General features: G+C 41.3%; 1 protein-coding gene across 3 annotated transcripts in view; it reads right to left on the bottom strand.

Moving 5' to 3' along the window:
* The window catches only part of UST (uronyl 2-sulfotransferase), a 317,213-nt gene that overhangs the window by 5,447 nt on the left and 285,982 nt on the right, over positions 1-25,784 (bottom strand). The window contains exon 8 of one of the 3 annotated variants that reach the window (XM_086318226.1): positions 1-24,281. The exons of the other annotated variants lie outside the window; for them this stretch is intronic. Coding sequence (XP_086174352.1) covers positions 24,103-24,281 — 179 coding nt within the window. The 3' untranslated portion in view covers positions 1-24,102. The remainder of the gene's footprint in view (positions 24,282-25,784) is intronic. 3 annotated transcript variants of the gene reach the window in all.

Below are 25,784 nucleotides of genomic sequence, written 5' to 3'. Positions count from 1 at the left end.
GGACTGTTAAGTTATCTAACATGCATTTAATCTTTCCAAAGTGAGGCAGGCTGTCTTATTATCACCATTTTACAGATGTGACATTGGAATTTGGTACCTTGGCTCCAGGTCACACAGCTGGTAACTGGAGAAGCCACAAGTTGGGTCTGAGACAGTCTGACTACTGAGCCCAAATTCTTAACCCTTCATGTTTCTTATGGTTCGACGGAGCTCACAGTATAAGCTCGTGGGCCTGCTCACCATGGGGGCAGACAGGGCATTTCCCTCTGGTTGGTTTCATGGCATCAGTGTTTCCTCATCTTAGTCAGAACCCCCTAGTAGAGGGACCAAGCCCAGTGAACTTGTCTTAAGTACTCCACATGGAGTTGGGTCTCTTTTTTAAAGAAGCAATCTTTTTCAAGTGCAGTGACTTTGGTTTTGTTTTTTAAGTTTTTATTTAAAATTTTTTGGCCATGCCATGCAGTATGCAGGATCTTAGTTTCCCGGGCCAGGGATCGAACTTTCATCCCCTGCAGTGGAATCGCAGAGTCGTAACCACTGGACCACCAGCCAAGTCCTCAGTTGGCTCTTTCATAACTACTATAACTATTCGATCATGTAGGTCTGCTATGTGGGCCAGCCTAAATGGATAGGGTACATCTCTGCATGTGTGTGTGTGTATGTTTCCAAAAGATGGAAAACTTTTAGGAGGCCTCTGAGCCACCTTGCAACTTCAAAAAGAAATTTCCCTGGATTTGTTGTCTTCCACCAGTTCCACCTAGCTGCTCTTCTAATGGAGCCTGTTACGCTGAGAACGTCTGGAGAGGGGTGGTACCCCCTCTATCCCTGCACTTTCACAGCTCAGCACCTGGGGAAACACAGCACCCTCCACTCATGCTTGGGGAGTGAAGGAGGAGAAACCAACAGAAGGAAGAGGGTATAGTCAGACCTGAAGAAGGCTTGGCTGTGTCTGTGAGGTGCAGACACAGCCAAGTGGAGACAAAGGCAGTATCTGAGCATGCTTCATAGGAAACCCTCAAGAGACCCATGCTTGCTGGGTGTACCCTCACATCTGGGAATTTTCAGCTCCCACTGGAGTCTGTAAATTCCAGTGCTTAGCTTTGTGGTTCAGTTGCCTTTTGGGAATGACAGTGCTGGCTATGTCATGTTTTTCTGACTCTGTCCTTTAATTAATAAATACATTTTGGCAAAGGAAGGCTGTGGTTTCAGGAGGCTTTTAATTTTTTTTTTCACTTTTCTTATTTACCTTGAGGGATTGGCCAAAGAAGACCCATTAAATCATAATAATTGCTGAAAATTTCCTCAAAGTAGGCACTGGCTTTGAGCTGTGAAATGATCAGAAGGGCAAATAAACAAGCAAACAGAAAACAACTTCTGATGTCTTTATTTGAATAGCAAAAGAAGGATGGTTTTTTCCCTTACAGACATGTCCAAAGTCAGCCATAGAGTCAGGACTATGTGAGGACAAACTCTTCCAGGCTCCCAAGTTCTGGCTTCCCACTGAGAAGTGGCTCTGAATGGGGACCCCTTTCTACACTGCCGACCCCCAGTAACAGAAAATTCTGTAGTTGATTGTACAATGCTGGCAGAGACAAATCCCCCAGACTATACAATAAGGTCGGCTGGAAGACTGCTGAGTTGCGTCAGCTCTCTGCATTATTAAAGCTTTATAAAAAGTGGCATAAACAGCTCAATAACCAGCCTTCCCCTGAATTCTTTCCTCAACCCATCAAAATAGCATCCCTTCATGTGCATAGAGCTCTGTGGATTAGCATGTTTTCACTATCCTCACAACAACCCATTTAACCTGAAGACACAAGAGGTCACAGGACTGGTTCAAGGTTGCATGAGTGACTGTCCTGAAACTAGAAATTGAGCTTTCTGATTCCCAGTCTTGCACCTTTTTGCTTCATCACTGGCTGTTAATTTCCAAATTGAGTGGAAATCTATAACCACCCACTTCTCCTTGCCCTGTGTGTATTCTGGCATTAAGGACATCGGTTGAAAAGAAGGGCTTGAGTGTTCTAAGTCAAGGGGAATGCTTTGGTAAGTCTGGGAGGATCTGGTGAAAAACCTGCAAGCCAGCAAAAATGTTTTCAGACTGAAAGAGACTGTGTCTTTTTCATTTTTAGATCCCCAGTGCCCAGCTCCACGCCTGGCACATAACGACCCTCAATAAAGGTTTGTTGATTTGAAACCTGTATGTTAAATCCATCTGTAAGACTGGATTAACACGAAGGGCAACTTTTGGTGTTGACTGTACATATGTGTTTTTTTTTTTTTTTTTGCTAAATTCTTTCCTTACTGGAAGGTCCTGCCTGAGCAAACTTTCCATGTCTAGAAATCAAATTTCTCTAGGGTAGGCTGATAGGGGAGGTTAGGCTCACAGGTCCTTCAGGAAAGGCAGCATTATTTGCTTTTCTGAGCCACTCCATTGGAGAACGCTGTTATGGTGACAGATCATTTCATTGTTGGTGGTCAGGTGCTAAGTTGCGTCCAACTCTTTGACAGCATGTACTGCAGCACGCCAGGCTTTTCTGTCCTCCACTACCTCCCAGAGTTTGCTCACATACTTGGATATCAAGGAGATCAAACCAGTCAATCCTAAAGGAAATCAACCCTGAATATCATTGGACAGACTGATGCTGAAGCTCCAATACTTTGGCCACCTGATGTGAAGAAAGACTGAAGACAGGAATCTCTTCTCAGAGGATGACGGATGAGATGGTTGGATGTCATCTCAAGATTGAAGGCAGGAGAAGGGGATGACAGAGGATGAGATGATTGGATGGTATCACCAACTCAGTGGACATAAATCTGAGCAAACTCCAGGAGATAGTGAAGGACAGGGAAGCCTGGTGTGCTGCAGTCCATGGGGTTGAAAGAGTCAGACACAACTTAGTGACTGAATAAGAAATGTTGCAATAAGGGACTTTTACTACAAACATTAATACCTATGCAGAAACATATAATACACACCATGACCTTGTGGCTAATGAGTTTATGTCACATGCATTATTTACAGTCATTAATTAAAAAATCTAAACACTGTTGGGGCAATAAAACATCTTTATGACCAAATTTTTCTATACCAATGTTGTTCAATTACTTAATTTGTCATCATTTGGGGTACTTTTTAATTGCTAGTTCTCCAACAGCAAAAGAAAATGTTTCATTTAGAAGGAAAACATTCATTCAGATCACATGCACTTGACCCAAGTGTAAAGGGCTTGCTGTGAACAGAATTTAAACTGTGGCTCTTTGGCTAGTCTTGCACACTCCCTGGGGGAAGAACTTCAGACCAGCCCATTGGGAGTATCCTCAGGGAAAGGACTGCAAAGGACAACTTCCACAATGACCTTGGAAAGGCTCCATTCAGCACCAAGTGCTCCTGTCTGCATAGGATGCCTGCCAGTCGAAGGCAAGCAGGCTAGGTTTCCTCATTGTTCTCCCAGGGCACTGCCAAGCAAACACTGATAACTTAACTTTTTTGTATGTGAGTGTGTGTTAGTTGCTCAGTCATGTTTGACTCTGTGTGACCCCACAGACTGTAGCCCACCAGGCTCCTCTGTCCGTGGAATTCTCCAGGCAAGAATACTGGAGTGGGTAGCCATTCTCTTCTCCAGGGACTCTTCCCAACACAGAGGTAGAACCCAGGTCTTCTGCATTGGCAGGTGGATTCTTTAGCATATGAGCCACTAGGAAAGCCCTTAACTTTTTTAAATGTAATGCTAAATATCATTTACCAGCAACCTGTCTGTATGTAAGATTGAACAGTGACTAACTATGCACCCAACAGGGCCACAAGCTGAGGTCATCCATGGATATTACTTTACTGCCCATGATGTAGATTTTTGCAAAAGCAGTGGCTCTTTCTAGCTTTGCCATACTGACATTATATTTGGACTGGTTCATAATCTTCAGAACTCTTAAAAGTCCCTCTAATGTAAATAACAAGGAAATCACAGACCTGCCCAGTGAAGTCTCCCTCCCCACCCCTCTTCATCTGTCAAACGAGCATAATGGAAAAACGATGTCGCCCTGGCTCTGGGCCAAAATAAACAATCTGGAAATACTGTGTAAACCCAGCTGCTGCACCAGAGGACAGAGGCCTTGCTTTATGACCTCCAAGATGGTTCACCATATGCAAAATAACAAAACCTCACCGCAGACTTGCCATCTTTTCTGATCCTGGGCTGGTTCTGGCATCCCCTCCCTTGACTGAAGTAAATACACACCTACCAAAGCCCCCTCGCCCCAACAATCTGAGTTTGTCTGAACCAAGTCCAGCAGAGATGATGGGCAAAAGCAATGAATACAAATTGAATAACAACCAGATGGGGGGCCACATTTTACCACTGGCGAGGAAAAAGCATTATTGAAAGACAGGCATCAGTTCTTCAGCCTCAGGGGAGCTGAGAGGTGATCCACCAAGAAGCCCTGCTCTTTTAAAAAGTGAACTGGGGTTTACACATCTCAGGTTAGAGAACATCCAGACATTCCCAGCACCCAAGGGAAGAGGTATACTTTTCTGGGTGGCAGGTGTGATGAAAGTCAAGGTCAGGTGGAGTGGGGCTGGGGCATTAACCAGCATGAGGGGGTGCTGCCAAGCCCCACGCCCTGCCGGCTGCTCCCAAAACCGGTGAACATGATGCTCGCCACAGATAGAGTAAACTCATTTCCTGAATTACACAGGGAGGCCACACAGTTCAAACACAGGCGGCTCCACTGCAGCTGCCTGCACCGGAAATGAATGTGTGTCACTGTGGCTCGCAGCAGTGTGTTGGCTGAAACGGCCACGTCTGATTTGCCACTGGGATGATGGATGGCATGTTAAGACCAACTTCTCGGAGGTAAGGCAATTAGGGGAGAAAAGAACAAAAAGCGCTTCATGGCTGACTAGGAGCCTGGGGTTGGTAAAATCAACAGAGGGTTTTTTTTTTTTTGCAATCTTCTTTCCAGATCTGGAAATACCAATAAATAAAAAATAAATTGAGCTCACTTTGAATTTCAAGAACACCTTGATTCTATGTAGCCAAGTGAAAGTTACACGATTTACTTCTTATTCTTTTTAATGGCTGAAAGTTCTGGGCTCCCTTGATGGATGAGAAAAAAGATTCTTTTTTTTTTTTTCTAGTCACAGCTTGCAGCATGTGGGATCTTAGTTCCCCAGCTAGGGATGGAACCCAAGCCCCCTGCATTGGGAGCTCGGAGCCTTAACCACTGGACCACCATGGAAGTCCCAAGACTTGTTATAATATCTCCGATTTGCTTTGAATTTTGGAAGCAAAAGCAATTGGCTTGTGAGTCACGAGGGCCCATTGAGAGGACAGCAGGCAGGCAGCCCTGCAAGGAAGCATGCGTTTCCAGAGACATTGTTCAGGCAGTGTCCTAACCCCATGGACTCTTGAGATGAGGGCTGCCCACTGGAGGGGTTCCCAGGTTCTTGGTCTGGGGAAGCCAATTCGACAACACTTACCCTCAGTTGCTGGGGGTGGGTGGTGGAGGATTTTCTTGCCTGGCCTCTGCTCATTCATCGCCTCTGCATTAAGTATCTACTAAGCAAAGGATTGGGGGCAGGAGAAGGGGACGACAGAGGATGAGATGGCTGGATGGCATCACCAACTCAATGGACATGAGTTTGGGTGAACTCCGGGAGTTGGTGATGGACAGGGAGGCCTGGCGTGCTGCAATTCATGGGGTCGCAAAGAGTCAGACATAACTGAGTGACTGAACTGAAGCACAAAAAATGAGTCCAGAAAATAAGAACCGCTAAAAGCTGAAACCACAGGCTCTCAGCTAGAGGAGGAAAAGTAAACAATAAAGAGAGAAACGAGTATATAATTCACCCAACCACTTCCCAAGAGATCTGAGAATCCTCGATTTACTGCAGGCCCCGAAGGGCTCCGTCAGAGGGGAGCATCAGAGAGATGAGACGTGGGGGCACCACTGAGGGGTGGGCGCTGAATGCTGCCTTTGAGTCCTTCTGTGCGACCAAGTGAACACCTGGCTGCACAATGCAATTATTTCCAATTAGCACCCCAGCCGATTCTGATGGTGTCAAACCCCACTCGGATCCCAAAGCTTAGAATGAAATGTGTCAGGGCTGGAAGAGACATCCCTGCTCTCCTGTTCACACACTCATGAGCTCCGAGTAATGGGGGTGAGGGGCTCCCCGGTGCCCACCGGGTCAGCTGGCCCAGTTCCCCAGTCTCTCCTGCTGCCCTTGTTCACTGGGTGGAGGGCATTTGTTCCTGTTTCTTTTCTCCCCAACTTTGGCCTCATGACCCAGATCATAAAAAAGCTGCTATATTTCTTTGAAAGGATATCCCACCCAATTAGACACGCATGCTTTCCCCAACACAGCATTTTGCCATTAAAATACTGGCTTGAGCTTGAGAATGGCAACAACAGAGGGATTTATTTTCACTGCAACAATTAAACTGAACATTTCTGTTTGAAAATACATTCCTGAAAAAAAATTATTGGAAGACTTACTGTGGCAATAGTAAGAAAATGTTAGAAATAGACTTTCTGTTCAAAACCTTTATTAAGAAATGCATTTTTGTTACCTTTTCTACTTTATCTGGATCAATATTGTGGAAGCCCTTGTCAATGACTGATGAGGGCAGCTTAATCAAATGGATTTATCTGAACAAAATGGATGAAGAGAAACACTGACCCAGTAGTTCTGTCCGAATGTCTTGACATCTGACAATCTCATAAATTCTGCTTTTACTTTATATGCAAGTTTCTTCTTCTCTGTCTTCCTCGCAGTCTGTATATTGTTGGCAGGCTTGGGCTACTTGTCTTCTACACACAAACACACTCACACACACACGGTCCTCTCGTTTGCCAGGGAAGAGGTCCTCCCCTGCAAACACACTGCTTCATCTAAGTCTAGCTCTGATGGCGTTAAAGGCAACTGCTGACACACACGGTCACTCTGCTACACTACAGATCGTGACACAGCCATAGGATACTTCTTTGTGTCATTTTTCTATTTCTCTGTTATTTTCTTCTTTAGGGTTTCATATAGATCAAGCTACCTATCTGCTTATGTATAGGATCAAAATAAAGTCCTTGTGCAGTTTATAAGCCTTTAGCTTTAAATATCAATTTCTGGAAAAGTCTTTTACAGCTTAAAAATTCATTTTTCTAGTTATGATGTACATAGTATATACAGACCATATGTATACATACTAACATATATATACATACACACATATGCAAATATATAGATTTTGGAAAAAGAGTAAGTAGATGAAGTGATTTTATATCCTCACATTTATTGTAGTAATATATATCCTTCTAGTCTTTTTCTTATTTATGTATATGAGTTGTCAAATAGATCTCTGCTACACTGTTTATTTAGTTTTACCGTCTTTTAAAACTTAACTGATGACAAGGATTCACCTACAGTATTAATTATTCCAAGTCATATTTTGCAATATATATATATATATATGTATATATTTTGGTTGCACTGCATGGCTTTGAAGGATCTTAGTTTCCCGACCAGGGATTGAACTTGAGCTTTCAGCAGTGAAAGTGCTGAGTCCTAACTACTGACATCCAGGGAATTCCCTGCAATGTATTTTTGTGTGCTCCATTTTATGGATGCTGTATAGGTCACGTGCTAGTTTGCTATCGTTACATAGCTGAGTTGTTTTACAGTTTCTGCGACTGAACAATATGACATAAACATCCATGTTCATAAGTGATCATGTGCCTTTTTGCATGTCTCCCTAAAACAAATGGTAGCTTTAGATATTGAGTAGTGAATCTTCTTCTGATAGCTGATAAGGTCTTCAATTCTGACAGCTCTTTTGTCAAAGACCCTGAAATTTGTGTAATGTAGTTTTCCTAAATTTTAAGACATTTTCTTTAACTTTACACAGTGTCAACCCAACTATAACTTAACTAAAGACCTAAAACGCATAGGACTTTTTGAAGATCTTGTACCTAGCATCTGTGACAATAGAAAGTCCTTAAGCATAGCGTTTATATGGGAGTGCTATGGGTTAGTGCACAAAAATTCTTAGTAAATTTTACCATATGATGAGTAGTTCCTCATTCTTGGAATCTATAAACTACATATTCAGAATGTAGCTTTTGCTTTATCATTAATTCTAGATAAATTTTCTCAGCACAATATGGTCTAATTCATTCTCATTGTTGTTGTTTTAGTGTTATATTTATCACAGTGATCAGTCTTGATGAGTGAACCTAAGGTGAGTCCCAAAACTTGGATGTTTTCTCTGTAATGTTAAACATGGTGAGATTTTCATAAACCCTTGAAGGGCTTTCAATGAAGTAGCTGTTACATGGAAGACAAGCACGTCGATAAGTGAGAAATTTAACCTCTTGCTCAGGCACTAAAAAGTTAGGTTAATAAAAGGTGCTACTCAAAATAACCATATCCAAGTCAGGAAAGCCTGAAGTGAAGTTCCAAGGATGCCATTAATTCCACTGAGAGAATTTACAATGTCACTTTAAAATTAGTTTATCTGGGTAACTGATAGCACATTGGTAGTACCAGGTCTTAGGAGGATGTGAATTAACAGCTTTGTCTCTTCCTCTTAGATCAGATTTTCGACTGCATGCTCTGTAAGACAGTATGAATATCTAAAAGGCCCAAATTGCTTTGCAGATGAAGTTGCCACTGTCCATTTGTATGGAGGAGATCCATTTGTTTACTTAAGGAAGGTCTGAAATTGATAAGCTAATACCAGAAGGTACAAGACCACCTTCAGGGAAAATGCCTGGGTATCATGGCTATTACTTTGAAGAACAGTGGTAAATATTTGCTGTGAACATTTAAATACTGTAAGAATGTTAAAGAGGTTAAAATTTACAAATGTAATCTGAGAATAAAACAATACATTTCTCACAGTATCTTTTTGAAAGGTTTGATTGTGATAGAAACTTGTCTTTGTAACTAGAACTTGCCTATGAAAGATGATTGTTGTTTCTCAGTCGCTAAGTCGTGTCTAACTCTTTGTGACCTCATGGGCTGCAGCATGCCAGACTCCTCTGTCCTCCACCATCTCCTAGAGTTTGCTCAAATTTATGCCCATTGCGTTGGTGATGCTGTCTAACCATCTCATCCCCTGCCACCCGCTTCTCCTTTTGCCTTCAATCTTTCCCAGCATCAGGCTCTTTTCCAATGAGTCGATTTGAAAGATGGTGGGCTACATTCGCTGCAAGTTTCCAAGAGAAGATATTTAAATGATTAATTGCTTTTGGGCAGAAGCTGCTATTCGAAACAGATAGTGGGGGAGAAGTATATCTACTGAGGTAGAATAGAAATGTAAACGTCTTCTGATGAGAAAAATTAAGTTCTTTCATTCTTCTGACACATGAAGAGGAGAAGAGGAACAATAACAGGTGTTGACAGTTAGTGGCTTATAAACAAAGATGGTCAGTGGGGACACAAACTTCCCTGGCTAATGGCTGTGAGAAGCTGCAGAAACCTGTGATGTTGAGCGGAAGGGAGACAGAGGACAAGCTGCCGGTTTGGACGTGACACGAGCCTGAAATTGTGTTGTTGAGCTCCAGATTTCCTCTTTGGTAAGACAGGAGGCAAGGGGAGAACTAAAAAGAACCCCAGTAACTCAGCTGGTAAAGAACCCGCCTGCCAATGCAGGAGATGTAAGAGACGCAGGTTCGATCCCTGGGTTGGGAAGCTCCCCTGGAGGAGGAAATGACAACCCACTCCAGTATTCTTGCCTGGAAAATTCCATGGGCAGAGGAACCTAGCGGGCTACAGTCCATGGGGTTGCAAAGAGCCGGACACGATAGAGCAGACGTACACATGATGCTGGAGAGACCATGCTGGTGCATTAGAAGCAGCCAAGAAAGGGATGCTAATGTTTCCAGAAAGTGTTCATAGGTATCATTAAGTTCTGTCAGTCCTGGTTCACTTTAGAAACTGTCTTAGAGACAGGTGAAGTGGGAGACAGGAAAAAAGAATAATTTGAATGACATGTAAGACATGGAAAAAATATCTATTCAAAGGATGGAAAATCAAAGATGTTTGAAGGAGAAAAATCAACAAACGGAAAAGCTGTAACCCATTACATTTTAGTTTTCTTGGGGCATGAGATGAAGTTTCATGATGTTCTAAAAACAACAACCTAACGGCATAAAATTGAATAAATGAATTGAATCCATACCATATTTATTTTTTACCTCATTTTGATATAATAATAGAAACTGGTTAGTTATGTCATGGTCCTCTTCTTAAATCATACCCAGAGAAACATTTTAAAAATTTCAAATGGTTTCTAGCAAAACCAGCCATAGACAGGCTGGTTCATTTATGACTTTCCAGTAACCTTTCCCTTTAATGGCTTTTACCAAATGATTTATTTACTTGGTCCGAGCTGAGGTAACCTCCTGGCTGCACTGCTCGCAGCCCTCACAGCTCAGAGTCCAAGGTCCCGAGTTTCTTCATTAAGATGTCTTGTGAGTTTCTGTGGAGGCTGAGGGTTCTCATGAAGAGAAACTAGGAGTCCCCGGTTCAGTTTTAAAATGTCCTGCTTTCCCTCACCTTTCTCTTTGGAGAAGAGAGGAAAATCACTGACCCTTTCTGACCCATCAAATGTTATAAAGTAGCAAAGTTTCTGTACCTTTGCAAAAGGCTGAGCATTTCAAGTCTTTGCAAGTTCCATGGTTCTGATTCACATTTCTCTTGTCTTTACTGCCTTACTCCCTTTTCCATTACTAGATAAATCTACTGAAATTCACCTAAAATAGCAGGTTTTAAAAATCAAACCTGTATGGATTCATTAGCTTTTCCATTAAGCTTTGGGGTCACTTTTGGCCCCAGTAGCATCTGGAATTGCAAGAGACTATAAAGATAGTGCTAGTATGCTTATAACCTCCTTTAGCTATGAGCTCACGGAGATGATGGGGTTGAAGATCACAGAGATGATGGGGTTGAAGATCAAAGTCGTAAAGTTAGCATGTTACTCCATGAAAACTGTACCATTTCTACCAAAAAAAGGATTCTAATTTAATAATACTACTTAACTCAATCATCAGTTTTTGGGTTTTACTTGAGATAAGAAATGAAGAAGAAAAGCTGAAGAACTGATGCTTTTGAACTGTGGTGTTGGAGGAAACTCTTGAGAGTCCCTTGGACTGCAAGGAGAGCCAACCAGTCCATCTTAAAGGAAATCAGTCCTGAATATTCATTGGAAGGACTGATGCTGAAGCTGAAACTCCAATACTTTGGCCATCTGATGCGAAGAACTGACTCCTTGGAAAAAACCCTGATGCTGGGAAAGATTGAAGGCAGGAGGAGAAGGGGACAACAGAGGATGAGATGGTTGGATGGTATCACTGACTCGGTGGACATGAATTTGGGCAAGTTCTGCATGTTGGTGATGGACAGGGAAGCCTGGCGTGCTGCAGTCCATGGAGTCACAAAGAGTTGGACACCACTGAGTGACTGAACTAAACTGAACTGAAGAAATGAAGGCTTGGTTTGCTGGAAATGAAGTTGAGGGAAAGAGCTTTGATTCTTCTTCAGTTAGACTTAATCTCACTCTTCTTTTCTGAGTGTTGCAGAACCCTCTGGACCATAAGAACTTCTGTTTCTCCCCCTTTTTTTTTATCCCACCAAGTCCAAAGCAGCAGGAGGTGGAGAGCCACTGGGCGTGATGGAATGGGGTGGTATTTGCACAGGGAGTCACTCCTGCCCCCAAGTGTTGCTGGTGCTCTGGCAGGAGTGATAGGTAGTGGCATACGATCCACCGTTCTCTCTCTCAAGCCCCCAGCAGTGATCATGGCTAGGCTCAGCCCAAAGATCTCATACCTGTGTTTCTGGTCGCCATGCCTGATGCTCCAAAACTGGCACTAGACATAAGCTCCAATTCTAGCAATTTTGGGCTGAAAGGACAGTACCCTGAGGATCACTGAAGGCTTTTAGGCCCTCGTGACCTCTGTGCATTCCCTGAGGTATTCAGATCTGACTCTTTGAGAAGTTAATGATTGCAACTGAGCACATAATTCTTTATATCTACTTAGAATGTTTATGAGGGAATCAGTTTCTAGTTCTATATAACACCATTGATGGCATCACTGACTCAATGGACATGAGTTTGAGCAAACTCTGGGAGATAGTGAAGGACAGGGAAGCCTGGTGTAAGACAGTCTAGTGGGGTTGCAAAGAGTCTAGCACGACTGAGCGACTGAACAATAATGACACCGTTAGCTCATCCCCTGGTTAGATAGATATATGAATGACTAATTTTTCCTAATGTATGATAAATACAACATACGCTGTCAAATAGTTGAAAACAGTTGACACTCAAGCTTGTGCCTTATGGCAGCAGGTGGTGAATAAGGTCATTTTCATAACTGTCATGGAAATCTCTACTCCACATACAGGATAGGTCTTTAGACATAAAAATGAACACAGCAAATAGTAAAAAATGCCACAATTTTAAATGAATGAAATATGACCCTGAACATTAGCATGGAGTGTTTTTAAGCTTATTGATATCCACAGCCTTTAATCATAGCATGCCAGTGATCTTCCTAAGTAACAAAGGGCTTTATAAAAATATTTGACAGCCAATAATTTTTTAACAGGCTAACAAAGTCAAATTAATATTATTAAATTGACTTAGGAAAAAGAACAAAGCTGAAGGCATAACCCTCCCAGTCTTCAAAACAGCATGGTATTGGCACAGAAACAGACATATGGATCAACAGAACAGAATAGTGAGCCCAGAAATGAACCTACACACTAATGGTCAAGCAACCTTCAACAAAGTAGGCGAGACTATACAATGGAGAAAAGGCAGTCTCTTCAGCAAGTAGTGTTGGGAAAGCTGGAGAGCTGCATGTAAATCAGTGAAGTTAGAACACAACCTCTCACTATACACAAAAATAAATCCTAAATGGCTCAAAGACTTAAACATAAGACAGAACACCATAAAACTCCTAGAAGAGAACATAGGCAAAACATTCTCTGACATAAATCATAGCAATGTTCTCTTAGGTTAGTATCCCAAGGCAAAAGAAATAGAAGCAGAAATAAACAAATAGGACCCAATCAAACTTATAAACTTTTGCACAGCAAAGGAAACCATAAACAAAATGAAAAGACAACTTATGGACTACGAGAAAATATTTGCAAATGATGCAACAGACAAGGGCTTAATTTAAAAAAAAATATGCAAACAGCTCAATATTAAGAAAATCAATAACCCAATCAAAAAATGGGCAGAAGACTGAAATAGACATTTTTCCAAAGAAGACAGATGGCCAATAGGCACATGAAGAAATATTAACGTTGTTAGTTATTAGAGAAATGCAACTCAAAACCACAATGAGGTATCACCACCTCACACTGGTCAGAATGGCCATCATTAAAAAGTCCATAAGCAAAAAAGAAAAAAAAAGTCCATAAGCAATAAATGCTGGAGAGGGTGTGGAGAAAAGGGAACACTCGTACACTGTTGTTGGGAACGTAGATTGGTACAGCCACTATGGAAAACAGGACAGAGGTTCCTTAAAAAACCAAAGTTACCATATGATCCAACAATCCCACTCCTGGACATATATCCAGAGAAAAATCTAATTAGAAAAGATACATGCACCCCAGTGTTCATAGCAGCACCATTTATAATAGCCATGACATGCAAGCAACCTAAATTTCCATTGACGTATGACAGATGAGTGGATAAAGAAAACCTGGTGAATATATACAACAGAATACTACTCAGTCATAAGAAGAATGAAATAATGCTATTTAGTGTGCATGGACCTAGAGATTATCTATCTAAGGGGAGTAAGTCAGAAAGAAAAGGACAAGTATCATACGTTACCACTTTTATGTGGAATCTAAAATATGATACAAATGAATTCACTCACAAAACAGAAACAAAACAAACTTATGGTTACCAAAGAGGAAAGGGGAGGGGGAAGATAAATCAGGAGTTTGAGATTTAGTAGATACAAACTATTATATATAAAATAAAACAACAAGGTTCTACTGTATAAGAGTCTGAAAAAGATATATATAATAAATATAAACATATATAACTAAATCACTTTGCTGTATACCAGAAACTAACACAACACTGTAAACCAACTATACTTTAAAAAACTTGATTTCACTATTTAGTAATCATATTTATTTCTGTAGATTGTATATTTTGATAAATACCTTTAAAAATAAATGTTACTGAAGGTCAACTTGCTATAATTTTAACAGTGAATACATCATGGAATATTTGCCTATCTAAACAACTAGAATAATGATGATAGGATCATAAAAAAGATCTTAAAGAAGTGCTCATTAATCACCTTTCTGTTCTATATGATAAATCATGTACTCTAAGAATTTTTAAGACTCCAGCAGACATTTGCAGCAACTAGACTGGAAACGATTCCAATTTTTGCTTTGCTATTTTAGAAAAATAAGCGATTTTCCTTGGATTGTTTGCTTTCTTAAATTCCATTCCCCGATTCATTAAAATCCTTCTCAAAAGCAAAATTGCTGCATGACTGATACAAATGACTTTACTGTTCACCAGACTGAGGCTTTGCAAGCACTTTATTAAAGCAGTCAGCTTATTTCAACTAATAATGTATTTCTCCCGGAAAAAAACAAAAAACAACAGAACAAAGCAGCATATCTAGCATATAAATGAACATCATCTCAACAGAATTTCCAAGCTTTCCAGAAACCCTGGATTCTAAGAACTTAACAGAAAAAAAAAGATTCCCCAGAATCATAACTTTTATTAACTAACCTATCTCCGTCAGAGCTTCACGTTTTCAGTTTTGCTCTTTACATGGAAAGGCAGTAGAATGGCCAAGAGCAGAGGGTATTGAAAACCCAGGCCTGAATCTGAAAACTGGCTCTGCTGATGACTGGCTCACTGACCTGTAAAATGCAGAGAATAACAGTATCTATCTCATAGGGATGTTATTAGGATTAAATGAAATGATATATCGAAAGGGCTTAAAAAATGTGCGTAGGACACAATAAGTTTCCAAATAGGTGTTAACTGTAACAACAGCAATTATTGATATTCAGTATTATTGTTATCATCTTTCTCAAAATTTATTCTCTTGGAGGAGCAGTATTCTGCTACTAAAACAAAAAAATACTTATCTTCCCAACTGAAACAAAATAATTTAAGTTTAAATTTAATTGAAACTTAGTGGATAAATTACACTTCCTGCAATTAGGGACATCAAGACTTTAAGAAGCCCTGCTCCTTCAAAATTTTAAGAACTGGTGGTTCAGTGAAAGTAAAGATTTGTATCTCATAGAGCAGGCTTTTTTGTACCAAGGACCAGTTTTGTGGAAGACAATTTTTTCACTGACTGGGAGTTGAGGGGAGGGATGGTTCTGGGGATTCAAGTGCATTACATTTATCGTGCACTTTATATTTCTATTATTATTACATCAGCTCTACCACAGATTATCAAGCACTGGATACCAGGGACTGAGGACCCCTGCCATAGAGTATTCATGTACAGTTATAGATAGATTTTTCTTGCCTGCATATTAACTAGCTTTATAAATTTTTCTATTCCTTTTGCTTAACTAATGTCACACAATCTAGAATTGATTACATAATGCTTCAAATGTCAAAAATGTATTTTGGACGTTTCATGTCTTTCTCTCTCTCCAGAGTTCCATTTGGGTAGGACTATCTATTTCCTATCCATTTTCTCTTCTGCTACATTTTGCCTGGGCTAGACAAATAACAAACTTAAAAAAAAAAAATTCAAGACTACAGCATCTGAAATGCTTTCAGAGAAGAAATAAATGGAATATTCTGTAAGAAACTCTCCACAACCCATTATTACACTAGTGGGCAGTTTAGGGAAATACAATAAAATGCTCAAGTTAGAATGGACAGAACATGGCCCTGCTGAGATTTGGAGCTGTGCATTCAACCTTCTGCCTAGTCCCTGGGCTATGTAATTGGATCAAAACCAATTCAGACTTGCTTTCTTATAGCATAACATGCTATTTAGCTAAATAATAAAACACAAAGAGAATCAATTTGAGATGTTTGGTCAAAAGACCCATAGTGTTAGTCACTCAGTCGTGTCCAGCTTTTTGAAACCCCATGGACTATAGCCACCAGGCTCTTCTGTCCATAGGATTTCCCAGACAAGAATTTTACAGGGGGTAGCCATTTCCTTCTCCAGGTTATTTCCCCAACCAAGGGATTGAACCTGGGTCTCCCACATTGCAGGCAGGTTCTTTACTGTCTGAGCCATGAAGGAAGCCCCCCAAAGACCCAATAATATCCATGAATTAGTGTTAGGAAAATCGGATCTAGTCCCAAGGCTTTTCCTTTTCTGTGCTGGCTTTCCCGTTTTGTGGACCACACTCACCACGTGGCATGTGGGACCTTAGTTCTTCAACCAGGGTTCAGACCTGCAACCCTTGCAGTGAAGGAACAGCGTCTTAACCACTGGAACACCAAGGGAAGTCCCTCCAGTTTTTTTCCCCCAGAAAATAATAACCACTATCTGGTGGAGGCCCCCAAGAAGGACAAATGGGCTGCCTTACTCCCTAGGTCTTTTCTGGCCAGCTCTATTTCACAGGGCTGACCAAGGACTGCCGAGGGAAGCTTTGGATTCTCTACTTTTGAACATAGGTGTTTCCCCGTGAACATGGCTGTGTAAAACCTATAGCTCCATGTGAAACTGAGATTTCACTGATGACTAAACAAGTTTTCTGGAGGCTCATTCTCAGCTTATGGCATCCATACTCCACCCTGAGCCTTCGTTGGGCTGTGGCCTTCACTTTTACCACCCAGCCCCAACACTGTCGTCATCTTTCCTTGGGCTGCCTTTCTGATCTGTCTCCAGATTGCAGCCACCCAATGTGTCCAGTGTTTGAGTTGCTTGTACCTTCTGTCCCAGCCACCATCCTAGCTTGGCTGAACCACCTGCCCGGGTGTTGCCCTGACTCTGGTGCCTTGATCTAAGGGCCTTTACAAACACTCTAAACAAAGTGAAAAAGAACTAGAGACAGTCAAATGATGATACAGGAGTCCAAGTCAAATGGGAGGAGGCATAGCAGTTCACCTTCACATTCCATTTCCCTGCATCCCCTGACTCTTGACATTTATTTTTTTAAATGGTGGGATTATGGTTTATTTTATTTTGGCCACACCGTGAGGTATGCAGGATCTTAGTTCCCCAATCAGGAATTGAACCCTCATCCCCTGCTGTGAAAGTGCAAAGTCTTAACCACTGGACCACCAGGGAAGTCCCTCAAGTTTCTTGTTTTTTGTGTGTGTGTGTGTGTGCAATTGATCATTACTTTTATAAAAACTCAGAATCAATTTATATGATGATTATGGCTAATATTCATCCAAGGAGAAGTCCATGGCTTTTAATTTCTGCTTCTTCATTTTGAAGCAGTTTTGAAAATCTACTTGATTGAAAAGTATCAACAAAGCCTAAACTTCACTCCTGAATAGCACTAGTGTTTACCTCTCAGAAAGGATCCTCATCAGTCAAGAGAAAAAGTAAACAGGCAAATGTCATTTAAACATTCCTTTAGAATCATGCTATGGAATGCCAGGGGGGTTGACCAGAATTTGGAGTGTCTACACCTAGCAAAACTCATAAATCAATGACCTCAAGATATCATAGCATGAAGACTTTATTAGGTGCCATCTGTAATCACTCAATTAAAAACAAATGAAGGATGCATATTTAAACTTCACTCTCTGACACGAAAATAATTGCACATTTCACATCTGGTTTGGCTAACCCTGATACTGACTTTTAATCTTCATACAATGATGACTTGTGGGGCAGAAAGTGAGTCAGCTACTGCAGAGTAAAGTCAATTTGTTTTCAGACTAAGGATGGTCATGCTGCAATAGAAAAGATCTATGAGCTAACCTCCTGTAATTAAATGATCTTAATATCTATATGACTGCCCCAAAAGGTCAAGGATTCAGCCCTAGGAAGCTACTTCCTGCCCTTTTGGTGTTTAAACTGTAGTTCATACATCAAGATAAAAATCTTGAGGCTATTTGACAAGTACAGAGTTATAGAATTTTACTATTTCAGGGTTAGAAACCCTTACACCGTTTCAGAACTCCAATATTCAGAAAGAGCTGTGTGTGTGAGTGTGTGTGTATCCAAAATTGGGTTCATTGGCTAGAATTTGGTTGGCAATTCAAAGAATTCCAAGGGAGAGTTGCTGATGGTAGATTGGACATGTTTAGGAGTGGGGCTGGTGAAGTGACAAAAAGTTGGGGCTTGGATTCCATCTGCAGGTAACTGTGCTGCCCCCCAGGAAATGATGTTTCTTATTTGTCGCTTCATGCTCCATGTGGCTGCATGTGCAGAAAAGAATATGGAAGAGAGAAGGGATGAAAGGTCTGTTCAATACTAGCAATGCCATAGAGATCTGGTGGGTGTTGTTTCTACTTCCCTCTTTCACATATAAATTGCATGTGACCATTCAATTATTTTCCTAAAATTAATAATCCTTTTCCAAAAATTAAAATTCTACTTACATGCTCACTACGTTTTAGTTGGGAAATAAAGGAAAAAGTCACTAAGATTCCTATCACCCAGAGATAGAATAACGACCTTGAAATCTTTGAGATATTCCAATTTAATTGTAATCCTGAGTCTATATAGTTTTTCGAATAAAGTTGGTGCCATATTTTAAGCACTGTTGGTATCTTTTTCTCTTGAACTTATGTCCTATCACATTTGGAGAAATCACCTACATTAAATGGAGAAATCATTGATTTGTAGAAATCAAATACATTAAATGTATTTGAGAGCATGTTGACTCAGACAGTAAAGAATCTACCAGCAATGCAGGAGATCCAGGTTCAATCCCTGGGCCAGAAAGATCCCCTGGAGAAAAGAATGGCTACCCACTCCAGTATTCTTGCCTGGAGAATCCCCATGAACAGAGGAACCTGGCAGGCTATAGTCCATGGGGTTGCAGAGTCAGACATGACTGAGCGACTAACATACTCACACACTTAAAGTACTCAATTCTATGAGTTTTGATAGCTATAGATACATGTGAAACCACTGCTACAATCAAGATACAGGACATTTCGATCATTCTTCCAGCTATGACATTCTGAAGATTTTTAATATGTAAATTCAAATTACTCTGAATATTTATTATTAAATTATTTTTACCCCAGCTTGTAGTAATTTGTCCTAACCTCTAGCAGTCTCCTAAAATGCTATTTCTCTGCAAAATCCTCATTATTAGAGACTCTCTCATTCTGCCAGTGTTTGTCCCTGTAACAGATGTTTTAATAGAAGACAAGGTGCACTGGGATGACCCAGAGGGATGGTATGGGAAGGGAAGTGGGAGGGGGGTTCAGGATGGGGAACACGTGTACACCCGTGGCGGATTCATGTTGATGTATGGCAAAACCAATACAATATTGTAAAGTAATTAGCCTCCAATTAAAATAAATAAATAAAAAAAATAAAATAAACAATTAGTTAACATAAAAAAAAGAAAACAAGGTGTCCTTTTTAATGTGCATTTCCTAGCTTATTAGTAAGGGTGGGCTTATTTCTTAAAATAGTTATTGGCTACTTGTATTTTTCCATTTTTTTCTATTGATGTTTTGCTTATGGATTTATAAAAATTCTTTATTAATATTAATGATAAGATGTTAACAATATGAAATCTTATCATTGCTGCAAAAAATAATTTTGCTAAGTGTGTTAGACATATTCACTTTAAACTTTCAATTAAATGTATATATTCTTATTCTCTTTGTATGTATGTATGTGTTTTGTTGCTTTTATACTTAGTAAATCCATCACAATACTCCATCAACACAAAAATAGCCACCTTGTTTTCTTCTATTTCTATTGTTTCCATTAAAAAAAAAAAACCTACTCTTTAGAACCATCTGGAATTTATTAAGCCCTATAATATAACATGAGATTCCATTTTTTTCTCTGAAAATTTAGCCAACTATATGACACCTTTATTTACTCTTTCTTTGTAATGGTCTCTAAATTACACCACAGCACTTTTTACACCAGCATCTGTTTCTGTTCCATTGACTTGTCTGTCTGACCTTGTGCCTTTGCATCATCACACTAAACCCAGCAGCTTTCTAACATTTCAGAATCTTGTAGGGCAAATTTCCTCTCATTTCTTTTTAAAAAAAATCACTAACTCACATGTTTATTTTTCTAGATAAGCTTGAGAATCACTTTAAGTTTAAATTTTTTTCTTTCAATTATGTGCTAAGGGGGTTCCCTGGCAGTCCAGGGATTAAGATTCCTCGCTGCCAATGCAGGGGGCATGGGTTCCATCCCTGGTTGGGGAACTAAGATCCCAGAAGCCCCACCTCCCCACAGGAAAAGAAAAAATAGAAATTATATGCTAATTTGAGAAAAATGACATATTTACAATATTCTACACCTTCAGGCACGAATATGGATTTATCTTCCCGTTGTACATTTCTGTGGTGGTGGTTGTTCCCTAAGTAAAGTTTGTTGCTCACATTTCAAGTAGAAATTCTGGGGTCTCTCGAGGGCTAGAACTATTGAGGAAAGATTCTGAGCTTATGTAAAGCACACTACACATAAATGGCAAGGGGTGGGAGAAGCACAAGATTAACTTTCACCACGCCAAGAGGATTTTCATGTTTTTAAACGCTCCACAAATTTATGGAATTCTGTTTCTCTGGACTTCCCTGGTGGCTCAGACAATAAAGAATCCGCCTGCAATGAGGAAGACCTGGGGTCGATCCCTGGATTGGTAAGATCCTCTGGAGAGGGGAATGGCAACCCACTCAAGTATTCTTGCCTGGAGAATTCCATGGACAGAGGAGCCTGGTGGGCTACAGTCCACGGGGTTGCAAAGAGTTGAACACGACTGAGTGACTAATACACACACACACACACACACACACACGTTTCCCTGACTCTGACTAGTGAAGCCTGGTATATATAAAATCCTAATTCTAGCACACTGAAAAAATAAGGGCTCTAATCAAAGTACTCTTCTGTAACAATTCCCTAACTCTTCTTAAAAGCTGTTAATTTGGCATTAGCAACTACTAGTAAAATGTGCCTAAGTATTAGCACCATTCTTTTTTCCGCTAGGTTACTTACTCCATTTTATATGTGGAAATACAGCCTGGCTTCAATTTGCATCTGAGATGGGGTGTGTTTGTACTTTCTCTTGGTTTATATTACAAATAAATGAGAAGAACAAGTGGGAATGTGCTGCAGGATGTGGTCGGTCGACTTCATGTGCCCTCAACAGCTGCATAAGAAAACAACTCTATTGATTTCAAAGGTGATTCTCAAAATCGTGCAGAAGGAAAACAATTCCTCCTTAATTCCTGACAAGAGACACTGCCTTAAAATCAAGCCGCTCAGAGCAGTAGGCACTAAATGGGCAGTTCTACTACGACAGGAAAAGCTGAATCCCACAGAGGACTCAGGCCACACACCACCATGGAGAATGCCAGCGAATACCGGAACTCAAGACTATGACAAATAGACTCTGGAACCACTGTGCTGGTCTTGCCTTTGAAAATCAAAGACTAGGCTAGCGTGAGCACTTGTTGAAAACCTTGCCCTATGAGAGACTGAAAGTGAGGAATCGGATAAGATGGTTTGAAAAGTGCCCTGGAAGCTACGTTTGTGCAGGAGTATATTGTCTCCGTTAATCTTCCAAATAGCTTGGTGAGGGTACCATCCTCTCCTTTCAGATGAAGAAACTGAAGCTCAGAGAGGTTAAGAGACTTGTCTGGGGTTAAACAGCTGCTATGAAGCAGAGCTGATTTCAAGCCCAAGTCTATTGGCTCAAAGCCAATGACTGTGACCTGTGTCTACACTTCTTTCTCATCTCAGGAAAGGAGAAGAAAACCTTGCTAACAGAAGAAGCCTTGGGAGTTCTCTAGTGGTCCAGTGGTTAGGACTCAGTGTTTTCACTGCCAAGGGCCTGGATTCAATCTCTAGCCGGGGGACAAAGATCCCATAAGCTGCGTGGCATGGCCTATATAAACAAATATATGTATATGGACTTTCCAATTGGTGCTAGTGGTAAAGAACCCACCTGCCAATGCAGGAGACATAAGACACCTGCATTCAATCCCTGGGTTGGAAAGATCCCCTGGAAGAGGGCATGGCGACCCAGTCCAGATTCTTTCCCGGAGAATCCCATGGATAGAGGAGCCTGGTGGGCTACAGCCCATGGGGTCACAAAGAGTTGGACACTACTGAGCACCTAACACTTCCACTTTCACACTGAGTGCCCAACACTTTCACGTTCAGTTTTATGTATATATATTCATAAAAGACGCCTTCTGTGAAGAGCAATTGTTAGCTTCCTAACAGACTGTAGAGGACAAGATGAAGTGAACCAGGCTCTCAGAGGCTCAGCTAAGCCCTCAGCCTGCTATGGGGCAGTGGAGGCCTCAGTCCCGGTAAGTAGACTGGCTGAGGGTTCAACCTGTAACACTCACTGTGAGTGGCCTGCACAACCCAACCAAAAGCCTCTGAGCCTTCTGTTCAGTTTGCAGAGTAGGACTGAAGCCACTGCTGCCCACTGGTAGATGCCATCCATCAAGCTAAATTCCAGACTCCATAGCTAGGGTTGCAATGATGAATCCAAGCACAGGCGTATCCTAAGTGTGTTAAAGCTCTATGTGGATTTAAGAGGAAAATCTCCTTCCAATTCTCTATTGAATATTTCTTGACTGTCGTCTGCAGGAAACAATAGCAATTGAGAGACATATGTCTGGCGCCCAGCAATCTGGCATATGTGCTCTCCATGGTGAGCTGGGAAATTTTCCATAATGCTCCCAAGCAGATTTTCTGGGGCATGGTTCTCTTTAGTTATAATTGAAATGACTTTAAACTTCCAAACTTGTGTGTGTGCTTAGTCACTTAGTTGTGTTCGATTCTTTGTGACCCTATTGGCTGCAGCCCACCAGGCTCCTCTAACCATGGGATTCTTCAGGCAAGAATCCTGGAGTGGGTCGCCATGTCCTCTTCTAGGGGATCTTCCCAATCCAGGGATTGAATCTGTGTCTCTTATGTCTCCTGCATTGGCAGGCAGGTTCTTTACCAATAGAACCACCTGGGGAGCCCCAAAGGAGACCTTCAAGGCCTTGGGTGGCAAAATGGTGATGCTGTAGGATAATCTGTCTTCCTTTAAATAAATAAAACATGAAATAGAAAGGGTTGCCCTGCTCCTGAAGACACTATTGCATTCTCTCAGAGAGTCTGGTTGACTTCAAGTTCAGTTCCAGGAGAGAGCTGCCCAGAGTGTGAGGTGGCTACACTGCACTGGGATCACTGGGGACTTCCCAGGCTGGTACCTCCTGGCACCTTGTCCCTGGGTGGACAAGAGAGTCAGCATGGCCATCACGGGGAGGAGTCTTTTGGGCACCCTTATCCCACCAAGAAGTCATTTCCTAAGAGTTCTTCCTGAGACCAGAAAGTTCAGGCATGTGAAAGATGTTCAAAAACATGGCTTGTGACACTGAATTGCATTTGTGGGCCAAATAAATCCTTTTTACTTATCTTTCTATAGCACTGCACTTTATTAAAAAAAGGAAAAGAAAGAAATTTACTGAAAAAAAATGAAGAGAAACCTATGGGAAAATAAGTGACATAAAAGCATCCCACAAGAGAGACCAGCTTCATATAAAAGAGATGAACTTCAAATACAAAGGTTTCTGAGCCCTAAATAAATAATGATAGCCTTTAAGAAGCAGAAAAGCTCGTCCACACACCAACACTTTAGATGAAGACTTTGTCCTGGGACTCAGCCTCAGAACTCCTAAATCTCTCTGAATCTGAAAACAGTCCCAGATTAGTTTACCCCCTCATAAAGAATGATAGCAACTGACAGAATTGGGCACATCATTGATTGGCCATTGATTATTTCAGCAATGTGTGCTCAGTATGGGGTAATGTTCTTTTCCATTTTGTAATACAAAACTCTAAGCCTTTGATGCTGGCATATTGGCCTTTTCTTTTGGGTGGATTCTTTTTTGCAAGTGTTTCCTGCTCCATATTAATCTGATATCCAAAGCGCGTGTTACTGGAAGAAGTTTCGGCTATTTGTGTTTAAAACATGAGACTACCGAGCACGTTATGAGGCAAACTTGAAAACCACTTGGATCTTTCAGAGGATCTCTCCAGCTGTGTTACCGCCTTCGAGCAGGGCCCGGTGTTCTTGCCTCTGGTGGTATGAAGCTGGAGCTGCAGGCATGGTGCAGATGCCAGGTTACCACTGAACCCCATGGCTGAATGAGACATGGAAGGTACCAGTCATACTTAATAGGAAGTTTGATCTATAGATGCAGAATTCTGAATAACAGTCCCATCCACCCTCATCGCCTTCAGAAAGCAAAACGCAGAGATGTAGAAAACTAGATGGAGATCATATTTGGCCACATGTTTCCTCAAGATACTCAAGAAAAAGGGAGTGAGAGAAAAGGGTAAACTGTAACCACAGTACCACCACTGAGGCCATAAGTAAGCTTCTGTATGTCCATAGAAATCAGACACCGACAGCAGAACGTTTTAAAATGGAAAAAACACTGGCATTCTAAAGGAATATGCTAACACTAAGAGTTAGGGACTAGCAGAAATCTCAGGCTTAACAGAGGGAACTGTGTAGCGGAACCCTCAAGAAATTGATTTAAGTTTTACAAGGAATTAAGTTACAGTTTTTGACTCTGGACCATTAAAACAAACTACTCAGCCAAAAATGTATTTGGGATTTAACATTTTCTTCTGGAAAAACATCTTTCAAAGTGACGTACCCTAGTCACTTAAAGGCTGTGAAACTCTCTTTTAACTATTTGATGGAGCCACTTTCAACCAAAGCAAAGTTAATAATAATATGGTCTAAGATCAAGAATAATAACACATGCGGTTTGGTATCTACTTATAGACACTCTGGGAGTTGTGTGGTCTTTCTCGATAGCCATGGGGACTGACTCTGGGTTGGTGAAAGCAAGCTAATCTTCCATGGTCGATGCCAGGAACCAACTCACATACCCTATTTTGCTTAGGCAAACAATACCCTGTGCTGTAACATGAAAGTCTGCAAGGGTGGCCAAGCCAAAAATCCACCCTGAACAAACACAAGGCTCCACCATTTGGAGTGTCAGTTTGATATTCTGGCTCCAAAAAAGATGGCCCACATCAGTCCATCAGGCCAGTTCAATAGTCCTCCATTAATCTGGCCTGTCTGTGTCAAAGCTCACAGCCATGGGGCGCCCTCTTTTGCGGTAGGGCTGCTGGTCCAGCTGGATGGGCATGTTGTCAAGCGGGCAGGGCTTCCCAGAGACCAGCCATTGGAAAGGGAGGGTGTGAAACAGAGAGTGTGAGAGGCCTGCAGGGCTGGCCTTACATACAGACTGTGATTCTTACTGTTGCGGGGGTTGGGAACGTCTGTTGCCAGTCTGAAAATACTTTGCTTCCCCCAAAAAGCAGGCACTCAGAGTATGTTCATATGAAATGGATGGGGTGAGGCGATATAAGCATTCCCTGAACACCATGCGGGGGAGCTTCAGGCTGAGAACAGTTGCTGCAGGTAGAGCAGATTGTCCTATAAATGGTATGGTTTCCTGGTGCTAATGAAAGTCCATGCTTCTACAGAAAACTCTTGTTCTTAGTAGCAAGGCGCAAGCCTGTATTTCTACCACCAATGATTTCTCCCCTTGAAGGAGACAGGCAACCTCAGGAAGAGTATCTTAAACCACAGGAGGCTGGATGTGCGGTGGCTACATCCAAATCCT

Source organism: Bos grunniens, chromosome 9, assembly GCF_055505025.1.
Source record: "Bos grunniens cultivar Pamir isolate PY7600 chromosome 9, Bosgru_T2T1.0, whole genome shotgun sequence".
NCBI classification, from domain to species: domain Eukaryota; kingdom Metazoa; phylum Chordata; class Mammalia; order Artiodactyla; family Bovidae; genus Bos; species Bos grunniens.
This window is presented reverse-complemented; position numbering and strand designations above follow the sequence as displayed.